General features: G+C 45.4%; 1 protein-coding gene across 3 annotated transcripts in view; it reads left to right on the top strand.

The window, feature by feature from the left end:
* The window catches only part of Atp2b4 (ATPase plasma membrane Ca2+ transporting 4), a 94,681-nt gene extending 75,956 nt beyond the window's left edge, over positions 1–18,725 (top strand). The window contains exons 16-22 of one of the 3 annotated variants that reach the window (XM_046463544.2): positions 879–1,070; positions 1,610–1,823; positions 2,229–2,440; positions 3,468–3,575; positions 5,540–5,716; positions 9,232–9,336; positions 14,232–18,725. In XM_046463544.2, the coding sequence (XP_046319500.1) occupies positions 879–1,070; positions 1,610–1,823; positions 2,229–2,440; positions 3,468–3,575; positions 5,540–5,716; positions 9,232–9,336; positions 14,232–14,540 (1,317 nt within the window). In that variant the 3' untranslated portion in view covers positions 14,541–18,725. Of the gene's footprint in view, positions 1–878; positions 1,071–1,609; positions 1,824–2,228; positions 2,441–3,467; positions 3,576–5,539; positions 5,717–9,231; positions 9,410–14,231 lie in introns of all 3 variants that reach the window. The other 2 variants (XM_058585742.1, XM_046463534.2) reach the window with 2 other exon arrangements.
* Positions 18,726–19,373: the final 648 nt, after the last annotated feature.

Genomic DNA, 19,373 nt, shown 5'->3' with positions numbered 1-19,373 from the left:
AGTAGAAGTCTACATTCAAGAAGTGAATAAGAGACTCAGGGGATTGTGAATGAATCAATAGGTTTTGAGCTGAAAGATTACATAAAAGCAGGTTATTAAATGAGGTCGGTGCACTTATTAGGGGCTGGCCTGTTGAGGTTCACTGCTCCATGAGAAGCAGGCCTCCAACCACTGACATGTGTATTGGGAAACCTTTCATGGTTCTCCAGTAAGATGATTTTGAACAAGAACAGAACATCTGAACTGTACTGTCAGGCTGCTCGTCCTAGAACAAAATGTAAGGTTTCGTAATGGTATGGGGGAAACACAGATTTAAATCAGATACCAGCAGTGATAAAAGAAGTCTAAGCCAGGAGCGGTGGCACACACCTGTAATCCCCCAGCTCGGGAGGCTAAGGCAGGAGAATCACAAGTTCAAAGCTAGCCTCAGCAACTTAGCGAGACCCTGTTTCTAAATATATTTTTTTAAAGGGGATGGGATGTGACTCAGTGGTTGAGTGCCCCTGGGTTCAATCTTCAGTACCAAAAAAAGAGATGTTTAAGAACTTAGAGGTAAAACAGATAGATAGGACTTGTTCTTTTCCTTCTAATTAGCTTCCAAGGAAGGGAGAGTCAGAGGGGAGGAAGGCTTATCAAAGATGACTGTCATCCCCAACCTGCATACAGGAGTCCTGTAGTGGCATCAGACACCAGCCCTCTTCTGGATATTGACAGGGAATCTTTGTCGCTTTGTTTTCTTGTGTGTGTCTAGTGTGCCCTCTGGTGTCCATTCCTAGTTCCAAGGCTTCTTTAAGGTCAGGAAGCAGATTCTGGGTGCAAAGAGCAGGTGAGCTCTGCTCTACCCACTTCTCCACTGATGCTTTCCCATCTTGCCTCAGGGTATTGCAGGCACAGATGTAGCAAAGGAGGCATCAGATATCATCCTGACAGATGACAACTTCACCAGCATCGTGAAGGCAGTGATGTGGGGACGAAACGTCTATGACAGCATCTCCAAGTTCCTGCAGTTCCAGCTCACCGTCAACGTGGTGGCTGTGATCGTCGCCTTCACTGGAGCCTGTATCACCCAGGTGGGGGGCATGGGATAGGCATGGGATAGAAGCAGGGGCTGAGGAACATGGGGCAGTGGGTACAGTGTATCTACAGAAAATAAGGACAATTGATATCGGGGCAGGAATCAGCTAGGTCCACTGTCTCCATCTATGTATGTGGAACGATAATGACCTACCTTCCATTATTTAGCACCTTGAGTCAGCCACTGTGATATGCATATTATCTCGATTCTTCAAAAGCAAGCTTGTAATAGTATTCACCCCATTTTACAGGTGAAGAACTGGAGGCTTAAAGAGGTTAAATAACTGGGGCTGGGGATGTAGCTCAGATGGTAGAGTGCTTGCCTCTCATGCACAAGGCCCTTGGTTCAATCCCCAGCACCGCAAAAAAAGAGAGAGAGAGAGGTTAAATAACTTTCTCAAGATCCCTCAACTAATAGGTGGCCAGATTCATATTCTAGACGGATATCAGAAGCTAGGCCATCTCAAGGGAAAGAGTGAGCGAGCGAGGTTTGGTTTCTAAGGAAATCTAAGAAGACTGATTCTTTTCCCACCAGGATTCTCCACTGAAAGCTGTACAGATGTTGTGGGTTAATCTAATCATGGACACTTTTGCTTCACTGGCCCTGGCAACAGAGCCTCCTACGGATTCTCTATTAAGGCGACGCCCCTATGGCCGAAATAAGCCTCTGATCTCACGTACTATGATGAAGAACATCTTGGGCCATGCAGTCTACCAGCTCACTGTCATCTTTATCCTGGTCTTTGCTGGTGAGCCACAGGTGGCGGGGAGCAGTGGTTGGGGTGCTAGGTGGACATGGGGGCTAAGACAGGCCTGAGGAGAGATGGTAGTGTTGGAGCAGGTGGAGTATAGTCTAGGCATAATAGCTTGGTCTACTATCTCTTGGGTACTTCTGCTACATAACTTCAGTGCAGAGTCTCTCTACCATGCTGTAGTACAAGAAAGCAAATATCAATGGAGCAAACCAAGAGATACGGTCAGATATGCTGAGACCAGGGCTAAGATATCTGATTAATAAAGTATTGATAACTAATGTAACTTGGCGTAACTGGTAGCCATGGGCCACCAGCGTGGCCACACCAACATGCTCTGACTCAGTGTGAACTCTCACTGAGATCACAGCTCTCCCCACATTCTTGCTCTCTCCCCACCAGGAGAGAAATTCTTTGACATTGACAGTGGGAGGAAGGCACCTCTACATTCACCACCCAGCCAGCACTATACCATCATCTTCAACACCTTTGTGCTGATGCAGCTCTTCAATGAAATCAATTCCCGAAAAATCCACGGAGAGAGGAATGTCTTTGCAGGCATCTACCGCAACCTCATCTTCTGCTCTGTAGTCTTGGGCACATTTGTCATCCAGGTGAGATTCTCTCTGGAGTTGGGGTAGGAGGTCTGGGAAGATGAAGGGCGGAATTCCCTAAGCCTCCAAGAAAAGAGGTAGCAGGGACTGAGGCTGTGGGTGAACACATGGGGTTCCCAACTGGCTTCCATTTGCACCTAGTTCTAGAATCAGAGCCCAGTGTGTCGGGTGCTCCATTTAGGGCAGCATGTTGATTAGAGATAAAACAAGACTTGTAGAATTCTTTCATGACCTTTCTAAATATACAGAAATTTCACAAAGTGACCAAGTCAATGGAGTTTGTCCTTTAGCCCCTTTCTATGCTCCTGCCAGCACGGGTGCATGCATGTGTAGCGCGGGCTCCCTCCCTGTCCCTGCCCTTTGTTCTGAAGGGGCTCATGGTGAAAATGCTGCACAATATACAGAGGAAGAGAAGCAGTGACTGGCATGTATGTAGTTGACATCAAAAGCCTGACTTGGGCTCCACTGCAGGAACAGGAGTCAAGGCATGGCTGTCCTGGTGGAATAAAGACCAGGCCCCTTCTTTCTTGCCTAGCCAGAGGTACACTCAAACATCTGAGAACACAAGGGACTATAAGCAGGCCGTGCTCCAGAACCCCCTGCCTCGTCCCTTCCTAACCACCTCAGCTCTAGCCTGGACACTACTTCCCTCTGTAGACCCCAATACCTCCTGTATTATCCCCACCTTCAATTCCTCCTCTCCATTGCTGGGCCTTTTCTTTATCACCTACTGGCCATAGTCACAAGAGGTCTCCAGCTGTCCCCACTCTGCCAGATCTTATATTGATCCTCATCATCACAGTCATAGGAGATGTTTGTGTCTCTCCAGAAGACCTCTCTGTAAAGACTTGATATCTATTTCCCTTTCTCCCTTTTTAGATTTCTTCTTTCCTATTCTCCAGCAAGAAAATCAGAATCTGATTTTCACCCTGGGCAGAGGGGTGACATGGTTTCAGTGACCATGGTAGAGGGCTGTCCACCTGTTAGTCACCTCCCTGATAATGGGCTGCCTCTTTCTCTGTTCTAGATTTTCATTGTGGAATTTGGGGGTAAGCCCTTCAGTTGCACAAGCCTTAGCCTGTCCCAGTGGTTGTGGTGTCTCTTCATCGGGATTGGAGAACTTCTGTGGGGCCAGGTGAGTACAGGCACACAATCCTGTGCATCCACACAGTCTGCAGACTTCCTCTCCTCTACGCGAGGTGGAACAAACAACTGTGGAGACTCTGTTCTTGCCTTCGTTTTCTCCTCCCTACTTAAGTTTATTCCATCTCATAGGATCCTAAGGTGGAAAGATCACTGCCCATCACCTGAGAGCTTCTAGGTCTCTTCTTTAACCAGGCCTCGAGGCCAAAAAAGCCCTAGCTTCTCTGGGACAGGAGTGGAACTTTGCTTAAAAAAAAATGAAGGATCTCAGAAGAGTTTACAAATGTCTCTATCGTAATGAAGCAGCAGTCTGTTCATGGCCACTGTACTGACATAATCCAGGGCTCCCCAGCTTCTTCTCACCAGGGCTTTATCTGCATTGAATGCCTGACTCTCGCCTGACATATGTTCAAATTTCTAAGATCTCTAGAGAAGCAGTGTAGCATTTGGTTCAGAGCATGGACACTAGGAATGACAGGGTTTGAATCCCAGGCTCCCCTTTTCACAAGCTTAATCACCTTAAGCAAATTACAGAAAAGATTTAGAACAATGTCTGATACCTTTACAAGTACTAAGTGAATGTTAATATTAATTATAATAATATCATCAAGACTGATAAGAATTTTATTCCATCCCTAATACCATCTTCAGCTCTGGCCTGGAATGTACTTCTCTACAGACCCCAAGACTCTGCTGATAATCCCTTTGTGCTCAGCCACCTGGATAATAGAGGTCGTGCCCTACCTGGCCATAAAGAGCCAGGTGCTTGTTTCTTTCACACCTCCTAGATTCCTAATACCTAACCCACCTCCCTCCACCTTGCTCTGTTTACCAGAGTAGTTTTGCTCTTGAGTGAAGCTTGGTTGTGTTACCAGCTATTTGGAACTCCTTCAAGTCTGGCCTTTATGTGACTATATGGCCTTGATGCCAGATAACAGCCTTCCTTCAGTATCATAGCAGCTTCTGCCAGCATCCAAAAGCAGAACTTCAACCTTCTTCCCATTTCAAGCCATTTGGCTCCCATTGGACTGCCCAGTCCCTCTGTCCCATTTGAGCCCTGTCTGTCCCTCATCTGGTCTGTAAAGAACTGACTAACACGCATTGAGCTCACTAAGCGATTTATCTTTTATTGCAAGTCTAACCTACTGAAGTTCATGCCTTCTGATAATACTCACGTGTCTCTGTCTTTCCTCTTTCTTTCTTTCCTCCACCCCCCAAGTATCAGGGATTAAATCCAGGGGCACTCTACCACTCAGCTACATCCCCAGACCTTTTTATTTTTTATTTTGAGACAAGGTGCTGCTAAGTTTCTGAAGCTGGCCTTGAACTTGTGATACTCTTGCCTCAACAGCCTGGGTATCTGGGAATATAGGCATGGCCCATTGTGCCCAATCCATGTGTCCCTTCTTTCGTGGTCTATCCCACCCACTTCCTTATCCCAACTACCTTTTCACTATCATAACAATGGAGCTACTTTTTATGTGTGACTAGGGAGGGGCTCTTTCCTTCTAATTCCTTTCTCTACTCCTCCGCACACACATGCAGTGATGCCATCTTCTCTCCTGATTTGTTTCCCCCAGGTCCAGGTCTCTGCCCTTCCCATGATGTTCCATGCCGTATAGTTCTATTTTTCTTAAAAGACAGATGGTGAAATAAAAAGGAAGAACTGAGACAGGAAAAAGTCTATGACGAAGCAAGTTATAGAATATATTACCTGGTTACCAGAATATAAGTTTTCTTTTGTATGTCCACAAACAGAAAACCTTCCTAAGAGCTTGACAGCTGTGGGCACATGGTGAACGCTTGCCTGAACAGATCGGTGCTCCCCGCACTGCTCTCCTGGTGAGCAGGGTGATAGAGCAGAGTAACCTACCCAAGGGCCTGACCTGGGTAAGTTGACTGACAGCTCTTCTCCCCCTGATTCTGCTGTCTCCCTTGTGCTGTGCCCATCCTCAGATCATCTCTGCAATACCTACCAAATCTCTGAAGTTCCTAAAGGAGGCTGGACATGGGACTACCAAAGAGGAGATCACCAAGGATGCCGAAGGACTGGATGAGATTGACCATGCAGAGATGGAGCTGCGCCGAGGCCAGATCCTCTGGTTCCGAGGCTTGAACCGTATCCAGACTCAGGTACTCTACTAATGGCCTGTCCTCACCATGGGAGAAGAAACCTCTCTATCTTGGGAGGCGTTGAGGGGGGCAGCAATTCTTTGTGGCCAGCATTTCTCCCCTTCCTAAGGCTCACTACCAAAGGGTAGCCCTACCTTCCTAGCTTTAGGACCAAGAGGGGCAGAAGTACCTGCATGGGCTCCTCTGAGAGGAGAGTAGTCAATGGACCCCGACCAGAGGACCCTAATAACAGTCCTTCAGCTGTAGATTGGCTGTAAAGCCCGCTGCAGGCTCTGTTGCCCAGGCAGGCTTTCTGCACAAGGTCTCTTCAAACACTAGCCCTGGCCCCAGAATAGGAAATCAGCTGTGCCTGCCCTCCCAGGAAGGAGTGGGAGAGCATCCCTGTGCCCGTGCTCAGCAGTCACTTAATGTGACATCCTTGGGTTGCTGTCATGGTAATAGATGTTCTCCAGAGGGGTCTTTGTAAGAGGCTCACCCTCTTATATCTTTCCCATTTGAAATTTAAGACCATGGTGGGGAATCTGATGGTTGCATGGGTATGAACAACAATACTCTCCATGCCCAAGTATCTTTTACAAGATTCAGACTTGCATCTCAAAAAGGAAGATGCTATTGTTTCTTCAAACCATTTCCCTTCTTGTAATTTCTGAAATGGGATAGTAGCTGCTCCCACTGCTCTTATAGTGCCCCGCCTATACCCCACAGTAACTTTTTTTCTCTCTCCATGAGTCAATTATAATTACCTCCCAGGTGAGTGGGCTGGTTTAAGCATTGATAATTCTCTTGCCCTGCTCCCCACCTCACACATCATTTTTTGTTTTATTCCCAAGATTCCCCATCTCAGGAAATTATCAATCCAAAATTTTAAGGGTACTCACCAGAGTACAGGCCTATTTCTCTTCTGATTGGCTGGAGATCCCCAACCTGTTTAACTCAAAAGTTGGCCTTGCAGATGACTGAGAAAACTCCCCAGCAACCCCATCTCCTTAATACATAGGCAAGATAGGTAAAATGGATATTCTCAACTACATACCTGGTAAGAACTCGTTTTCCATAGCCAGACTCAGCTACGTTGCTAGTGGCCTGCCCGCACCATGGGCAAGACAGCTGGAAAGGTAGAAGAGAACTAGATAGCAGAATCCTGGGGCTCCTTTCCATTTTCTTGAGTTCCTCCTCTCAGGAAGGGAAATTGCAGTGGGATCTGCACAAACTACCTCATGGTGTCCAGCGTTCCCACAGCCCCCACGCCACCCTCTGGGCTGCTGACTCCATCTAGTGTCCACAGAACCTGGCACCTTGGCTCCCGTCTCTGAAACGCCCAGTGCTTTCCTTTGGGTCTGCTCTTTTCAAAATAACCTCTTTGCTTTTCTTCCCTTTAGGATCACCTGCCTCCTCTTCCACTATGTGATTTTTTTTTTTCCTAGCCAGGATTCCCTCATTCCAGTATCTTCTCGCTCCTCGCCAGTCTTTCTCCTGGAGACTGAAAGTCATGGGTCTTCCTTCCTCCACTGCCTGTTCCCATCCCCTTGGCCACGCCCCTCTCTGTTTGGTCTCCCTGCCTACATAGCTTTAGGTTTACTACCTGTTCCTGGTGCATCATGAGGCAGTTGACCAAAATGGCATTAAAACCTAAACTTAAGCCCAAAGGCAGCTTATAGAAGATGCCAGGATAACTGTACCATTCCAGAGTCACCTGGCTCTCAGCTAATGTACATCCTGGTTCTGTAGCAGCCTCTACTGGCTACTCTTCAGCCTCACCAGAGTTCTAACAAAATCCCCCCGCCATGTCCGTTTGTGGAACCGTATTGTCATTCCCATAGTGACCCTTGGGATGGCGGGAAAAGCTGAGCTATTGCTCAGACCTGATTGGAATTTTCTCTTTTCCCGATTCTAGGCTGTTCTTTCCCTCTCCTTTACCCTTTAGTTTGTTAAAAGCAGTAGAAAGCATAAATTTGAGGGATTTGAGGGCTAGAAATTTGGAAAGATAAAGCTGGAATGCAATTTCAAGGCAAAGTTGGCATGGAAGCAGGTGTCTTTACAGTTTACCCCTCAAATGTAAACCCTTTCCTCCTATAGATTTAAGCCCCTGGAATTGGAAACTATAATGTGAGGAAGGGGTGATGTTTTAGCACAAACTTTTATCTGAATCTAGAAACTAACCCTAAACATTGCATGGCTTCTTTGGAAGCTTTGCAGGTAAGAACAACCAGCTGGGCATGGTGGCATGCACCTGTAATTCCAGCAACTCAGGAGGCAGAGACAGGAGGATCGCAAATTCAAGGCCAACCTGGGCAATTTAGTGGGGCCCTCAGGACTTAGTGAGAACCTGTCTCAAAGGAAAAATGGGCTTGGGATGTGGCTCAGTGGCATCCCACACCCAAAAATAAAATAAAACAGATAAGAACAGCCGTGAGTCACAAGATACCTGCTTTCCCATTTTCTGGGGAAAAGAAGTCAGAGTGACCAGATCAGCTCCTTTCCTACTCTCCTGGGGGATTGATCCTTGGAATTAGGCATGTGGGTATCTCTAAGAAGATTCCATCAGATCTATGAAGGATAAAGGAATCCTTTTAATTCATTCCTTGTTACTTAGAGGTCAGGGATAAGGATGGTAGATTTGATGGAGGCCCCAGATCAAGGCAATTATTGGAGAATAAATGACACTAATTGCCTGTGTTTCTGAGGAGCAGCGCAGTGAAAATCAGAGACTGCCTGGGTAGGCCTGGAGCTGCAGCCCCTCACCACCCCACCCAGCAGCTCCTCCTGCTAAGCTCATCAGCATTTCTGCCAGATGTTTCAGGATCTCCAGTGCATTGATTTGGCTTAGTGGCATTCTCTCTAATGGGTCTGGCCACTGATTCCTAAGCTCCCTATCAGCCCGAGAAGGAGTATCTTACTTAGGATAGGCACCCAGAAGAGAATGAGCCAAGCAGCTCACAGCCCAGTGGCCTTTCCATCATGGCCACCTATGTATGAGTTACTATACTCCCTGTTTTCCTTTAAACAACAAATTAATGCTCCTGGAAAATTTGCAAAAAGATCGGTAGTTGGTTAATAGGTTTAGAGGTTCCTAAGCCTTGAAATTCAGTAGTATGCACTTTGCCTTCAGTATCTCAAGTTGCATGTCTTATTTTTAAGAGTAAAGGCCAAAACCATGAATTAGCTATTAGACTCTGTACAGCTGATAAGAGTGGTAGGTTAGGAGAAGAACCTTGGACATCTGTACATCTAAAATGTCCACCATAGGCTAAAAAGGAAGAGAAAACTGGATTGTGACTGGGTGTGTGAACTCAATGGCAAATAGTTCCTTAAACAAAGTGTGGTATGGAATTAATGTTTTCCCCCCTTTCCTCGCCATGGCTTTGTGGGTGAAGAAATCTCCTGCTTTCCATCTCCTATCCCCTTTTCCCAGCTGTTTCCATCCCCCTGTCCCCTGCCCTTCGTGACCCTACCTTCCTCTTTCTTCCCCTCTCTCTAACTGGAACAAAGCTGTCTCACTCTTTGATTCTTTGCAGATCGAAGTAATTAACACATTCCAGACGGGAGCCTCTTTTAAGGGAGTCCTAAAGCGGCAGAGCATGGGTCAAGCGCTTGATGTAAAACTTCCTAGCTCAACCTATGTAGCAGTTGCACCAATCAAAACTTCCCCCACCACTTCTGTTGCTGCTGCTGTATCATCTCCTACTATGGGCAGTGAGTGATAGTCTATTATGATGCATGATTTGCTAAAATGACCACAAAAGAGCACGTGGCATCCACTTTAACCAACCATGGTTATCAGCCCTCTGTATGTTATTTTGCACATAATGTTTTGAGAACCCTTTTTCAATCAACCTTTCAATTAAAGAAAAGGGAAGAAAAGGCAAAAAAAAAAAAAAAAAAAAACCCTACTCTAAAACTAGGCTGTGGGCCCTTTTATTTTATTATTTTTTTAGTGTTGGAAAACTGTTAAACCTTAACTATTTTAAAGACAATACTCCTGTTTTCTGATCATTTCTCTATATTGCTTTATTCTTTTTTTCCTTGAGTTTTTGTGATTTGCTTTCTCTTAGGGTTTTTTTTTTTTTTCCGTGTGTGTGTGTGTGTGTGTGTGTGTTTGTTGCTTTGATTGGATATGTCGTTATTGTCCCTGTCCTCTCCTCCTGCTCCTTTGGATCTAAACTCTACCCTCTAAGCTTAGATGTGAGGTTAGGTTAAATGAAAACCCAGGAACTCTCTTTAGTTAGAGGAAGGCTTCATACTAAACCTAAAGAAAGGTAAGCAAATAGCTACTGTGCCCATGGGTTTACCAGGGACCTATGCTTAATTAAGCCAGTATTGAACTTGATCGATAATAATAGTCCTTATGGCTAACATTGCATTGTTAACTGGTAAAATTAGCATAAAAGCTATAAGGATACGAAGAAAGGAAGGTAGTTCAATTCAAATGCAGAAAGTTGAGCATCTTTGTTATCTTATTTTCCAGGGGATTTAAACCAAACTCAGATTTAAGAATCAATTGATTCACACAGATTTTGAATAAGAGAAATATATGAAAAGTTCAAAATGACATTTTTTTCTTCACTTAGAGAAAAATTTGTAGAAGTTTCTGAACAGCATCCCTTTTTGTTTCTTCTTTAGTTTAATTGTTCTGCCAATAGTCAGCCCTCTGTATGTTATTTTGCACATAATGTTTTGAGAACCCTTTTTCAATCAACCTTTCAATTAAAATGCTGTCAACACTCAGCCTCGGACCTGGGTTCTCGTTGGTAGATTATAGGACTTTTGCTATGCCTTTCCCAAATGGAAGGCAGAGAGGAGAAAGGAGGCAGCAAGTAAGGAAACCGGTGGGGAAGGAGTTCCACCCCATTAAATATACTGTGGATTTGCCTGAGTGCTGGGTCTGTCCCTTCCTCCCTCACTCTGAACCCCAGTTTTAGGACATGAGGAACAGACAGAGCAGTTGTATTGCCCATGGTTCACATGACTGTGAGCTGAGCAGACTAATGAGATTTATATGTGTATTTTCTTTTTAGCCAAGTATAAATGTTCTTGGTGAGGTATGGGGGTGGGAGGCCATATTTTGTTAGGTCTAACAGTAGGCAAGAAAATACTAAAAAAAACTTTCTCACCAATATCCAAGAACCTCTCTTCTATTCCTTCCATGTTCCATGTTTCTTACTTAATTCCTTTTTTCTTCTAGTTTTGCCATTTTCTTCTAACCATCTTCTGTCCTTGTTTTAATCATCCCTCACTGGTAGGAACAGTTAATGGCAGATGTCCCTGTGATTTGATGGTGCAAGGAGACTAATTAGAAGGCAGAGCCCATTAGGCTCTTGCAGAGGAGCTAGTAGAAGGTATGCACCAAGCCCTCAAAGGCTAGGAGATCAGAAGAGAGACAGGCCACACCTTTCTCCAGCTGTGCCTTCTTACGTGAGGTCCTAGAGGTTATAGTCATACGTTTTAAAACCCTCTTCCCCATTCCAGATCTCCAAATGAATTTGACCATTTATCCAACCTTTGTGAGCTAGATCTCATAGGATTTCTCTCTGTTGGGAGGCCCCAATCCTTCTCTTCCCCTGGTTTCTGAAAAGGGAGGAAGCAGAAACCCACAGAATTCCAGCTGAGGAAATGGGTCTTCCCCTGACCGCTCACTGAGCTCTACAGAGTCATCTTTACACTTGTACCCAATCTAAAGTCCAGCTTGGTTGGAGCTCTTGAGTCATCTGGGACTTGTCCTTCAATTAGCCCTAAAGAGGCTTCCGAGAGATTTTTCAGAAATGATGTCCAGGGAGGGAAGGGTCCATTGGCTGAGTGAAGAATGTGCAGGGCTTTCACCACACTCATTTCACCATCCTGCCTTGTCCCACCACTGCTCCCATACCAAGCACCATGCTCCAGGAAGGGAAGATGCCAACCTTGGGGTGGATTGGTGGTGATATATGTGTGATGGTTCATCAGCATGTGTTCTCTGAGCCAGTGTTGGCACTGAGGAGCAGTGTGCTGCAGCCCTACCACCCAGCTCTTCACCCACTGGGCCAGGTGGCGCCCCCCTACTCCTCTTCACTTGAGCTTCCCTTACAGGTAGATGGTTCCCCTTTAGACCCCAGAAGTCCTGCAGTCTTGCTGGATGACTGTTCCTTGCCCCCCCCCAAAAGAATGAGGTTTCCTTATTTTTTATACCTACACATCCCAAATCACTTTTATCTCCCTCATTTGTTTACCTATAACAGTGTTATTAATGGTCACCCCAACAAGTGGGAAGAAAAGCCAGCAAACAGGGCTCTAGACCCACACTCCAAACTTGATCTTTCAAAATCTGCTTTTATAATGGATTTCATTTGTAATTACTTCAGTGAAGTATTCAATTGCTTTTTAAAAATAGAAGAAGAAAGTTTTTAAAAATCCCTGATGTAGAAGATAATGAAATTGTGGCATAAAGGTACCTGCCCTACTGTAGGACTTGTTAGAAATTTTGAGATCTCAAAAGTAGACCAAAAATGTGGACCGAGTTATCCCTCCTACAGAGGCGGGAATGCTTCTGACTGATCCATTGGCCAGTGAATCTGTACTAGAGCCATAGGAGAAGCACTGAATTTGGGCTCACTTAGCCCAAGTTGCCTCACTCTGTGTAGCTCACTGAAAACTTGAGACCTTCTGAAGCTTATATGGAGCCCCCATTCCACCTGATCTCCCTAGATCTGGAGTATAGGCAATGTGACAGGTGGATTACCATCAGAGGGCCAATAGGTATCATAGAAGGATGGAAAAGTGGTTCCTTGCTCTTGTTCCGCATGGTGAGTGTGTGTCCAGGTTCCTTGGTTCTTCTTGGTGGCTGAGGTGTTGAGCTGATACAGTGAGTGGCAAGGAGTCCTTTGCCTTCCAAGCTCTGAGCACCCTCAGCCCTGAGCGGGTCTACAAGCTGCAGAGGAAACCAGCAGAGACCCATGGCGAGGCTTCCTTATGAAGTATTTTTGAAGGTTCGATTCAATGATAGGAAGTACGAGGACAGGAAATACAACCAGTTTATTTGGCTAACGCATCGTATGCTATGCGGCCGGCATTCTTGCCTCTTCTCGAGGAATATGTTTTTTTGCTTAAACAGCAGAGGAATGAAAGAGGTGCCCTACCCCAATATCCGCCACTCTTTCTTGTCCTCCCCATCTTAATGACTTCTCCTGTGTTACTCCCATATCTTTTCTGAGGGAAGAACTTTTGGATGAGGCTAGGATTGACCACCTCCCCCAAAACTTAAATTGTCCTACAATTTCTTACCTTTCCCCTGGCCTCCCTCTGCCATCTCTCTGGAATCCGACCACTTCCCCATCCCAATTCTACCAACCTGGATTCTAAGCCACACCTCAGAGAAATCTATAGTTCAGAAAAGCACCCACCAAAAGAGCGGGTACCTGTGGAGAAGGAAAAGCTATTCACAGGGACCAGTTATGATCAATATTTTCCCCCTTAAATCTGAATTGCCTGCATTCCTTCCTTTACATGCTGTAGAACAAAGACTGATGTGGGCTCCTTCATTTCCCTAAAACTGCAAATTATTTCCTTGCCGCCATCCTCTTCATCCCCCCCATCAGAAAGGCCACTTGTTCATGGCTCACCTCCTGGATCAGGTTTCTCTCCTAGACCCGTGTTTTCCCTTCCCCATGTAACATCATGCTCCTCTTTGCAATCTGGAAATAGCTGGAGAAAGCAGCATGATCGGGCACCATTGCTGTGGATCAGAGACTGGAAATGCATTTGAGTTGTGAGGGCCAGGTCTTCTCTCAGTAGGCAGAGGGAAGGCGTCTTTTGCCCCCGTATGTTATCCACATCTTCTAGGAGCGGGAATGAAGGATTTCAGGGGAGGGGACACAGTGGAGGTTGTGGAATGTAAATATGTGCATGTCTTCTGACTGACAGGCAGATTATTAAGTTGGAGAGCTTTAATTTCCTGCATGCTGCTGAATGAAGATTGGTTTGTCTGCCTGGCTGCACAATATCCATGATCACTTGTCACCCAGTGTGTATTATATGCAGATTGGTATATGTTGGCTCTTTGAGGGTTTTAAACGGATAACTGAACTTCAGTGTGTAATTTTTCCATTCCACGTTCACAAACTGTTTGGCCTCAACACAGAAATCCACAGTGTGAATCATCTTTTAAGTTTGGCTGTTAATTTGTGCCTAGTTTCAACATCCTTACCCTCTAGCCAAAAGAACTAATGATGAATCTTTTTGTTTTCTGTTTCATTTTAAGAATGGATTGTTTGGGAATGCTAACTTTGCTTTGGATTTTCGACTTTTTTAAATGCAACTTTTGAAACATCATCGTTGTTTGCCGTCACTCACCCCACCCTAGTGCTTGAAATTTGAGCCACATGACACTTCTAGTGCCCCATGATCTCTTCCATGTTTGGTTTTGATTGTTGAGCAGTCATGTTTTATAGTTTGGGTTTTGTTTCCTCAAACCACTCATTCCTTGTTCTGTGGGCCAGTTCTCACCACCTATCTTCTCATCCTCCTTTTCCTTCCCCTGATATAGATCAAAGTGGTCAGAGCGTTCCATAGTTCTATAAGCATCCAGAAACTCGGGAACCAAGAATCCATCCACAACTTCATGACCCACCCTGAATTTGCCATAGATGAGGATTTGCCGCAAACACCATTCCTGGATGAGCAAGAGGACAAAAGCCTTGAACATGTTCCTACGACTGGGACTGGGGTGCTTCTGTTGGATGGTGAGGTCACTCCATACGCCAACCAGAACAACAACGCGGTGGAGAGCAGCCAAGTGCAAGTTGTCGCCTCCCATTCGGACAGCCCTCTCCAAAGCCTGGAGACATCAGTTTGAACTTCTTTTCTCTGACTCCCATCCCTGCTTTCCCTATCTCCTTTTTCATCCATCTCATCTATAAGGTGATGATGAGACTGTTCACTGTCATGTCAGCCACTCCCAAGTGTGTGAGAACCCCCACCCAACCATGAAGAAGCAAGAGCACAGACCTGCAAGGATTCCAACTTAACCTTGAGCTGGGGTTGGTAGCAGGATTTAGTCAAGTGCCAGGCAGGTAATGGTAGAATCTATTCTTTGGGTGTATCAGTTGGCCGTATCTAAAGAAGTCACAACAGTCCTCCTGACATCACCCCAGCCCAGATTCTCCTGTGTTCACACACATGTCACCATTTCCTGACTTCAGGATTTTTTTATCCTGAGTGTCTGCCATTTATAAGTCAAGTTGAGAGAGTGATGATCCACAAATGTGTTGAGGCAGGAATGGAATGTAAAAAATCAGCCGGAGAGTGATTATTTTTAAAATAATTTTGCCCATTTTGAGTACTTAGACCTGAAGGCCTCCGGCTCTTTCTGCCCTCCCAAGGTTCTTTTGGTCTTTTGTAACCCTCATCTTCTTTCCTTTTCTCTCTCTCTCTCTCTCTCTCTCTCTCTCTCTCTCTCTCTCTCTCTCTCTCTCAAGTTTGTTAAAATTAAGAGAATGGAAAGGATGTGGATGAGTAGAGTCCACTTTGACCATTCTCCCTTCAAGCCCCAATTGAACACTCAAGTTCTAGAGGCAGACAGATTTCTTTGCTAAAAGGGTCAAGATCTGGTAAGACTGTTTCCCTCTCTCTGCCAGGTTAGCTTCTACTTCTGAACTGCCTTCTTGTCAGGTAGCTGTGGTTTTTAAGTGCCAGGAAGGTCAGCCTTGACCATAAAGCTTGCATGTATGACATACAGTTTTACCATAGGCCAGAGCTTCCTCCTGTTCCTAAAGTGGCAGCAAAAGAATGAAGTGGGCATGGGCCTGCCTCCTGGAGGGACTTGGATTTTGAAGACCAGAAGCATACAGGCCTAGGAGAAGGTAGACCATCCCAGCAAACAGTTATGGGGTCTTCCTCGAGGTGACCACTGCTTTCAAAGCCATCTGCCAAAACTCTTCCGGGGCAGGACCCAGTTGTTGGGGAAGTGAGTATTGAGAGGCCTGCAGAGCCACTCTGGCAGGATCTGAGGAAACTTCCCTGTAGGCATCCAAGACCTTGAGCTTAGGTTCCTGGGGACCAGCTTCCACATTCTCTCAGTCTCCTCTTTCTGCGCTTGCTGTGCCCACAACTTGCTCAGCCTCAGCCTTTTGCACATATTCCAGTTTCGCAGACACATATCCAAAGGGAGAGGCCCCTATGTATTGTGCTGACTTAAAGGAGCAAAAGACCCACCCCGGCCTCCTCTCCTCCCCTCTCCCACATGCCCCCCTCAAGCCCCTCCCCAGCAACACACTCCCGCTGCTGCCCAGGAAAGCCCTGTGCCTTTTTGCCCTGAATACTGCCCAAAGCATCCCCTGCCCACCTGCCTCTCAGGAGTTGGGGACTTTGCTAGGAGACTTTTCAAAGTGTTCCTTACTGGGACAAGGTGGAGCCGAATTTGCAGGAGCTCCATTTTTATCCCTGCTGTTGACCTAAGCTCTTCTGTGCAGGTGGAGCTAATTCATATCCCCCATTCCCACTCCCCTTAGATAAATGAAGCCCCCCCACACCCTTTAGAGTGAGAGCAGTAAGGATAGGGCTCCCTAGCCTCTTGGGAACTGCCAAATTTCCATTTGGGAGAGGAAGGTGATCTGCACCTGTCCACTCCAGCGTTTTCTTCTTGATCCCTCCTCCCTCACCCCTTTCACCTGAGCTGTCCGAGGTAGGAAGAGTAGAGAAACAATACCCACTACACCTCCCCATTACTACACGATCCATCCTTGTAGGAAATAAGGGTTACATGCTTCAGCTATCTTCTCTCTGTCTTAAATGCTCATGGGGAGAAAACAGCTCACCCAAGGTGTTAGGTGTTCACATATATATTTATTAAGTACATTGGAAGATTTAATTCTGTCAAGTCTTTTATTACCTCAGATCATTTTGAAAAGCAAGCCAATTACAAGCTTTGGAGGCCATGTTACCATTCCTGCTCCCAAAAGACTCACGGTGCCTGAGGGCTTGTGTCTACTTTTTTAAAGTCAACAGTTTTTTTTTTGGTGTGTGTTCTAGTTTCCATAGTAAGAGAGGAAATATAGAAATATTATGCAAAAAAATATATAGTTTTCTTTAGATCAGAAACTGATATTTTTGAGTCAGCCATATGTATTTTGTTTAAAGGATTTAAATAAAGTGCCGTCATGTAACCCTGTGGAAGGAAGTGCATAACCAGCTGTTCGACATGACAGGTGACTAGTATATTTGTTATTGGTTTAAAAACCAATACATCGTACTTCCTTTCTCCAAACAGCCATCTTTATACTTAGGGGGGAATAAAACTTGTTGGGTTCTAGACTTTTTTAATATAAATTTTGTTGATATGGAATTGAGTAAGTTTAAGTGTTTATGTGCATATGTTTTTTATATATAAGTTTTTTCTATTCAGTTTCAGTGATCCAACTGGCAGTGAGTAAATATGGCATAAGTTAATAATGCTTTTCCCCAAAATGGTGCTTTGGATTTGAAAAGGGTCTGATGGGGAGAAGGAGAAATGATCATCCTAGATTCCTCTCTTGATAAACCTAGAAAAACTGGTAGTGAACTGAGGATAGTAAGGGAAGCAGCCAGGAAGAAGGGATGCAGCTGTCAGGAAATGAGCGAGCACTCCACTCCCTGCCCGCCCGCCCCAGTGCAGACGTATGACCAGGCTTGTTCGGAACTAGTGTTTGGGATCAGGACCCCTCTGTTGGATTTGTGTTTGTCCAAGAATAAGCTGGCAGAGTGGCACCAAAGACATTGGTCTCTCCTGGTCTACGGGAACATTCTGATTTGGAGTTTGCATTTTTTTATGGTTCTTCCACTTTGTCTCCCCCCTGGAGTTTTCCATTAGTGAGTTTTCATGCACGGATCTGATTTGTGACTCCTTTCTTCCTCTATAAAGATTTTGTGCAATATATTAGAAGGGAGACAGAGCTCCAAATGGAAAACACAGTGACTGGTTCCAACCCTGGGTGACAGTCTCAGGTCTAGGTCCTTCCCACAGATGTCCTCTGTCCTCTGAAATGACTCTTCTATCCCTAAAGGTGTTAAGAAAGAGACCACCTAGAAGTCCCTCTGGGCACTTGTGGATTCTTTGGGGTTGGGTTTCTTCTTCCCTTCAAACTTCCAAGGGGAGAGTTTGCACAGACAAATCTGAGTGATTACCTCACTGCCAAAAACCCAGAGGGGCATGGCAAACTCGAATGTGCCAGAAAACCTCTTCCTGCATCCCTTTCCTTTCTTCCCCACATCCCTTGCCTTACAACTGAAGCCGCCCGTGGTACCACCCCAATGTACACACTGCTCACCTTTCATATCACACTGCATTGGGGGTGGTGGGCGCTTATAAATGCCTGCTGTTCTTAAGCCATTCTAGCCTCTTCCTCAGAATAGACCAGACTCCCTTACATTCGGCTCAGTGCCAGAACTTCTGCAGTCAGGCCTGCTGTCCCCTTTCCTCTTGATTAGGAGAGATGGAGCGAGATGAGCTCCCATGGCTGAATCGGCCTTTGGCTCATGCTTTCTCCCCAGATGTATATATGCCATATGTAAATATGCCATATATATGTGCCAACAAATCTATGTTGTTCCTTTCAAATCAGCACGCAGATAGGACTTTTGAGTTTCTTCTTCTTCTTTTCAGTAACTAGTATAACTAGCACTGGTGTTTTTGTACAAAAAAAGAAAACAACTAAAGGTTGACTATTGTGGTCTGCATGACAAACGAATGTTGATATCAAAGTAATGTGTATCCTAGTGTGTGTGGCCATAACTTACAGTTCAGCTTAACAGTGCACCCAACCTGTATTTGCATTTTGATATTATTTAAGCTCTATGTACAATGTTTTGCATGTATTTATATGGTTCTTAGGGAAAAAAATGCTATAAACTGGCAAATCTGAAATTCAAATATGTTGTTCCACTGAGACGGGAAGAAGAGGAGTTTTAAAAGGGATAATTTTTTGGAATCAATAAAGCTTTTTTGCTGATGAGCAGAAACCAATACTGCCATGCACTGAGAATAAAAACCCGTGCCCACTTGTAACTGTGCCATCCTCAATGTGTCTCCACTTTTGGGTCATGCCACTAGATACTGGTGAAGCTGAGAAGGGTACTGCCACCACCACCCTATCAGAACAAGCACAGACCCGTCTTGTTCTGGCCTGCTGCCCTCCAGAGGGCTCACTGCCCTGGTTGCCAGTCTCAGGACCTTGGAGCACAAGCTCTGTTCCACCCACTGAGTAAAAGTGGTGAGAGTCCACACATGGGGAGCAGGGAATCCGGAGCTCTAGAAGGGATGAGCAAGAGGCAGAGCTGGCAACCTCTCTTCCCCTCTGTCTTAATGAACTGCTTTTGGGCATTTTCCTTATTGGCTGCTTTTCCCTCTGAGTTTCTCCTCCACCCACCTCTTCTCCCACAGGTTTTTGTTTTGTTTATGGTTCCATTCATTGAATCTTCAGCACGACTGATATCAGACCCCACTTTCAGGTCCAAACAGCTTCCTGGCAGGTCATTTACCTTCTGAGTTTTCATATCTCAGATAACTCCTTCTTGCAGCTCTCATCCAGGTGCACAAATAAGTTCTGTTCTCTTTTAAAACACCACAGGTTAAAAAATAATAAAGGATCTTGTCTGCTCCCCAAGTTCCTTTATGGAAAGTGTGAGCTGAAGAATAGCTCCAACTCCCCTGGGA

This window comes from Marmota monax, unplaced genomic scaffold (genome assembly GCF_021218885.2).
Source record: "Marmota monax isolate L192 unplaced genomic scaffold, Marmota_monax_Labrador192_F-V1.1 WCK01_AAM20220418_F8-fsc00099, whole genome shotgun sequence".
Lineage (NCBI taxonomy): Eukaryota > Metazoa > Chordata > Mammalia > Rodentia > Sciuridae > Marmota > Marmota monax.
The sequence above is the reverse complement of the archived record's forward strand: the minus strand, read 5'-3'. Positions and strand labels throughout refer to the sequence as shown.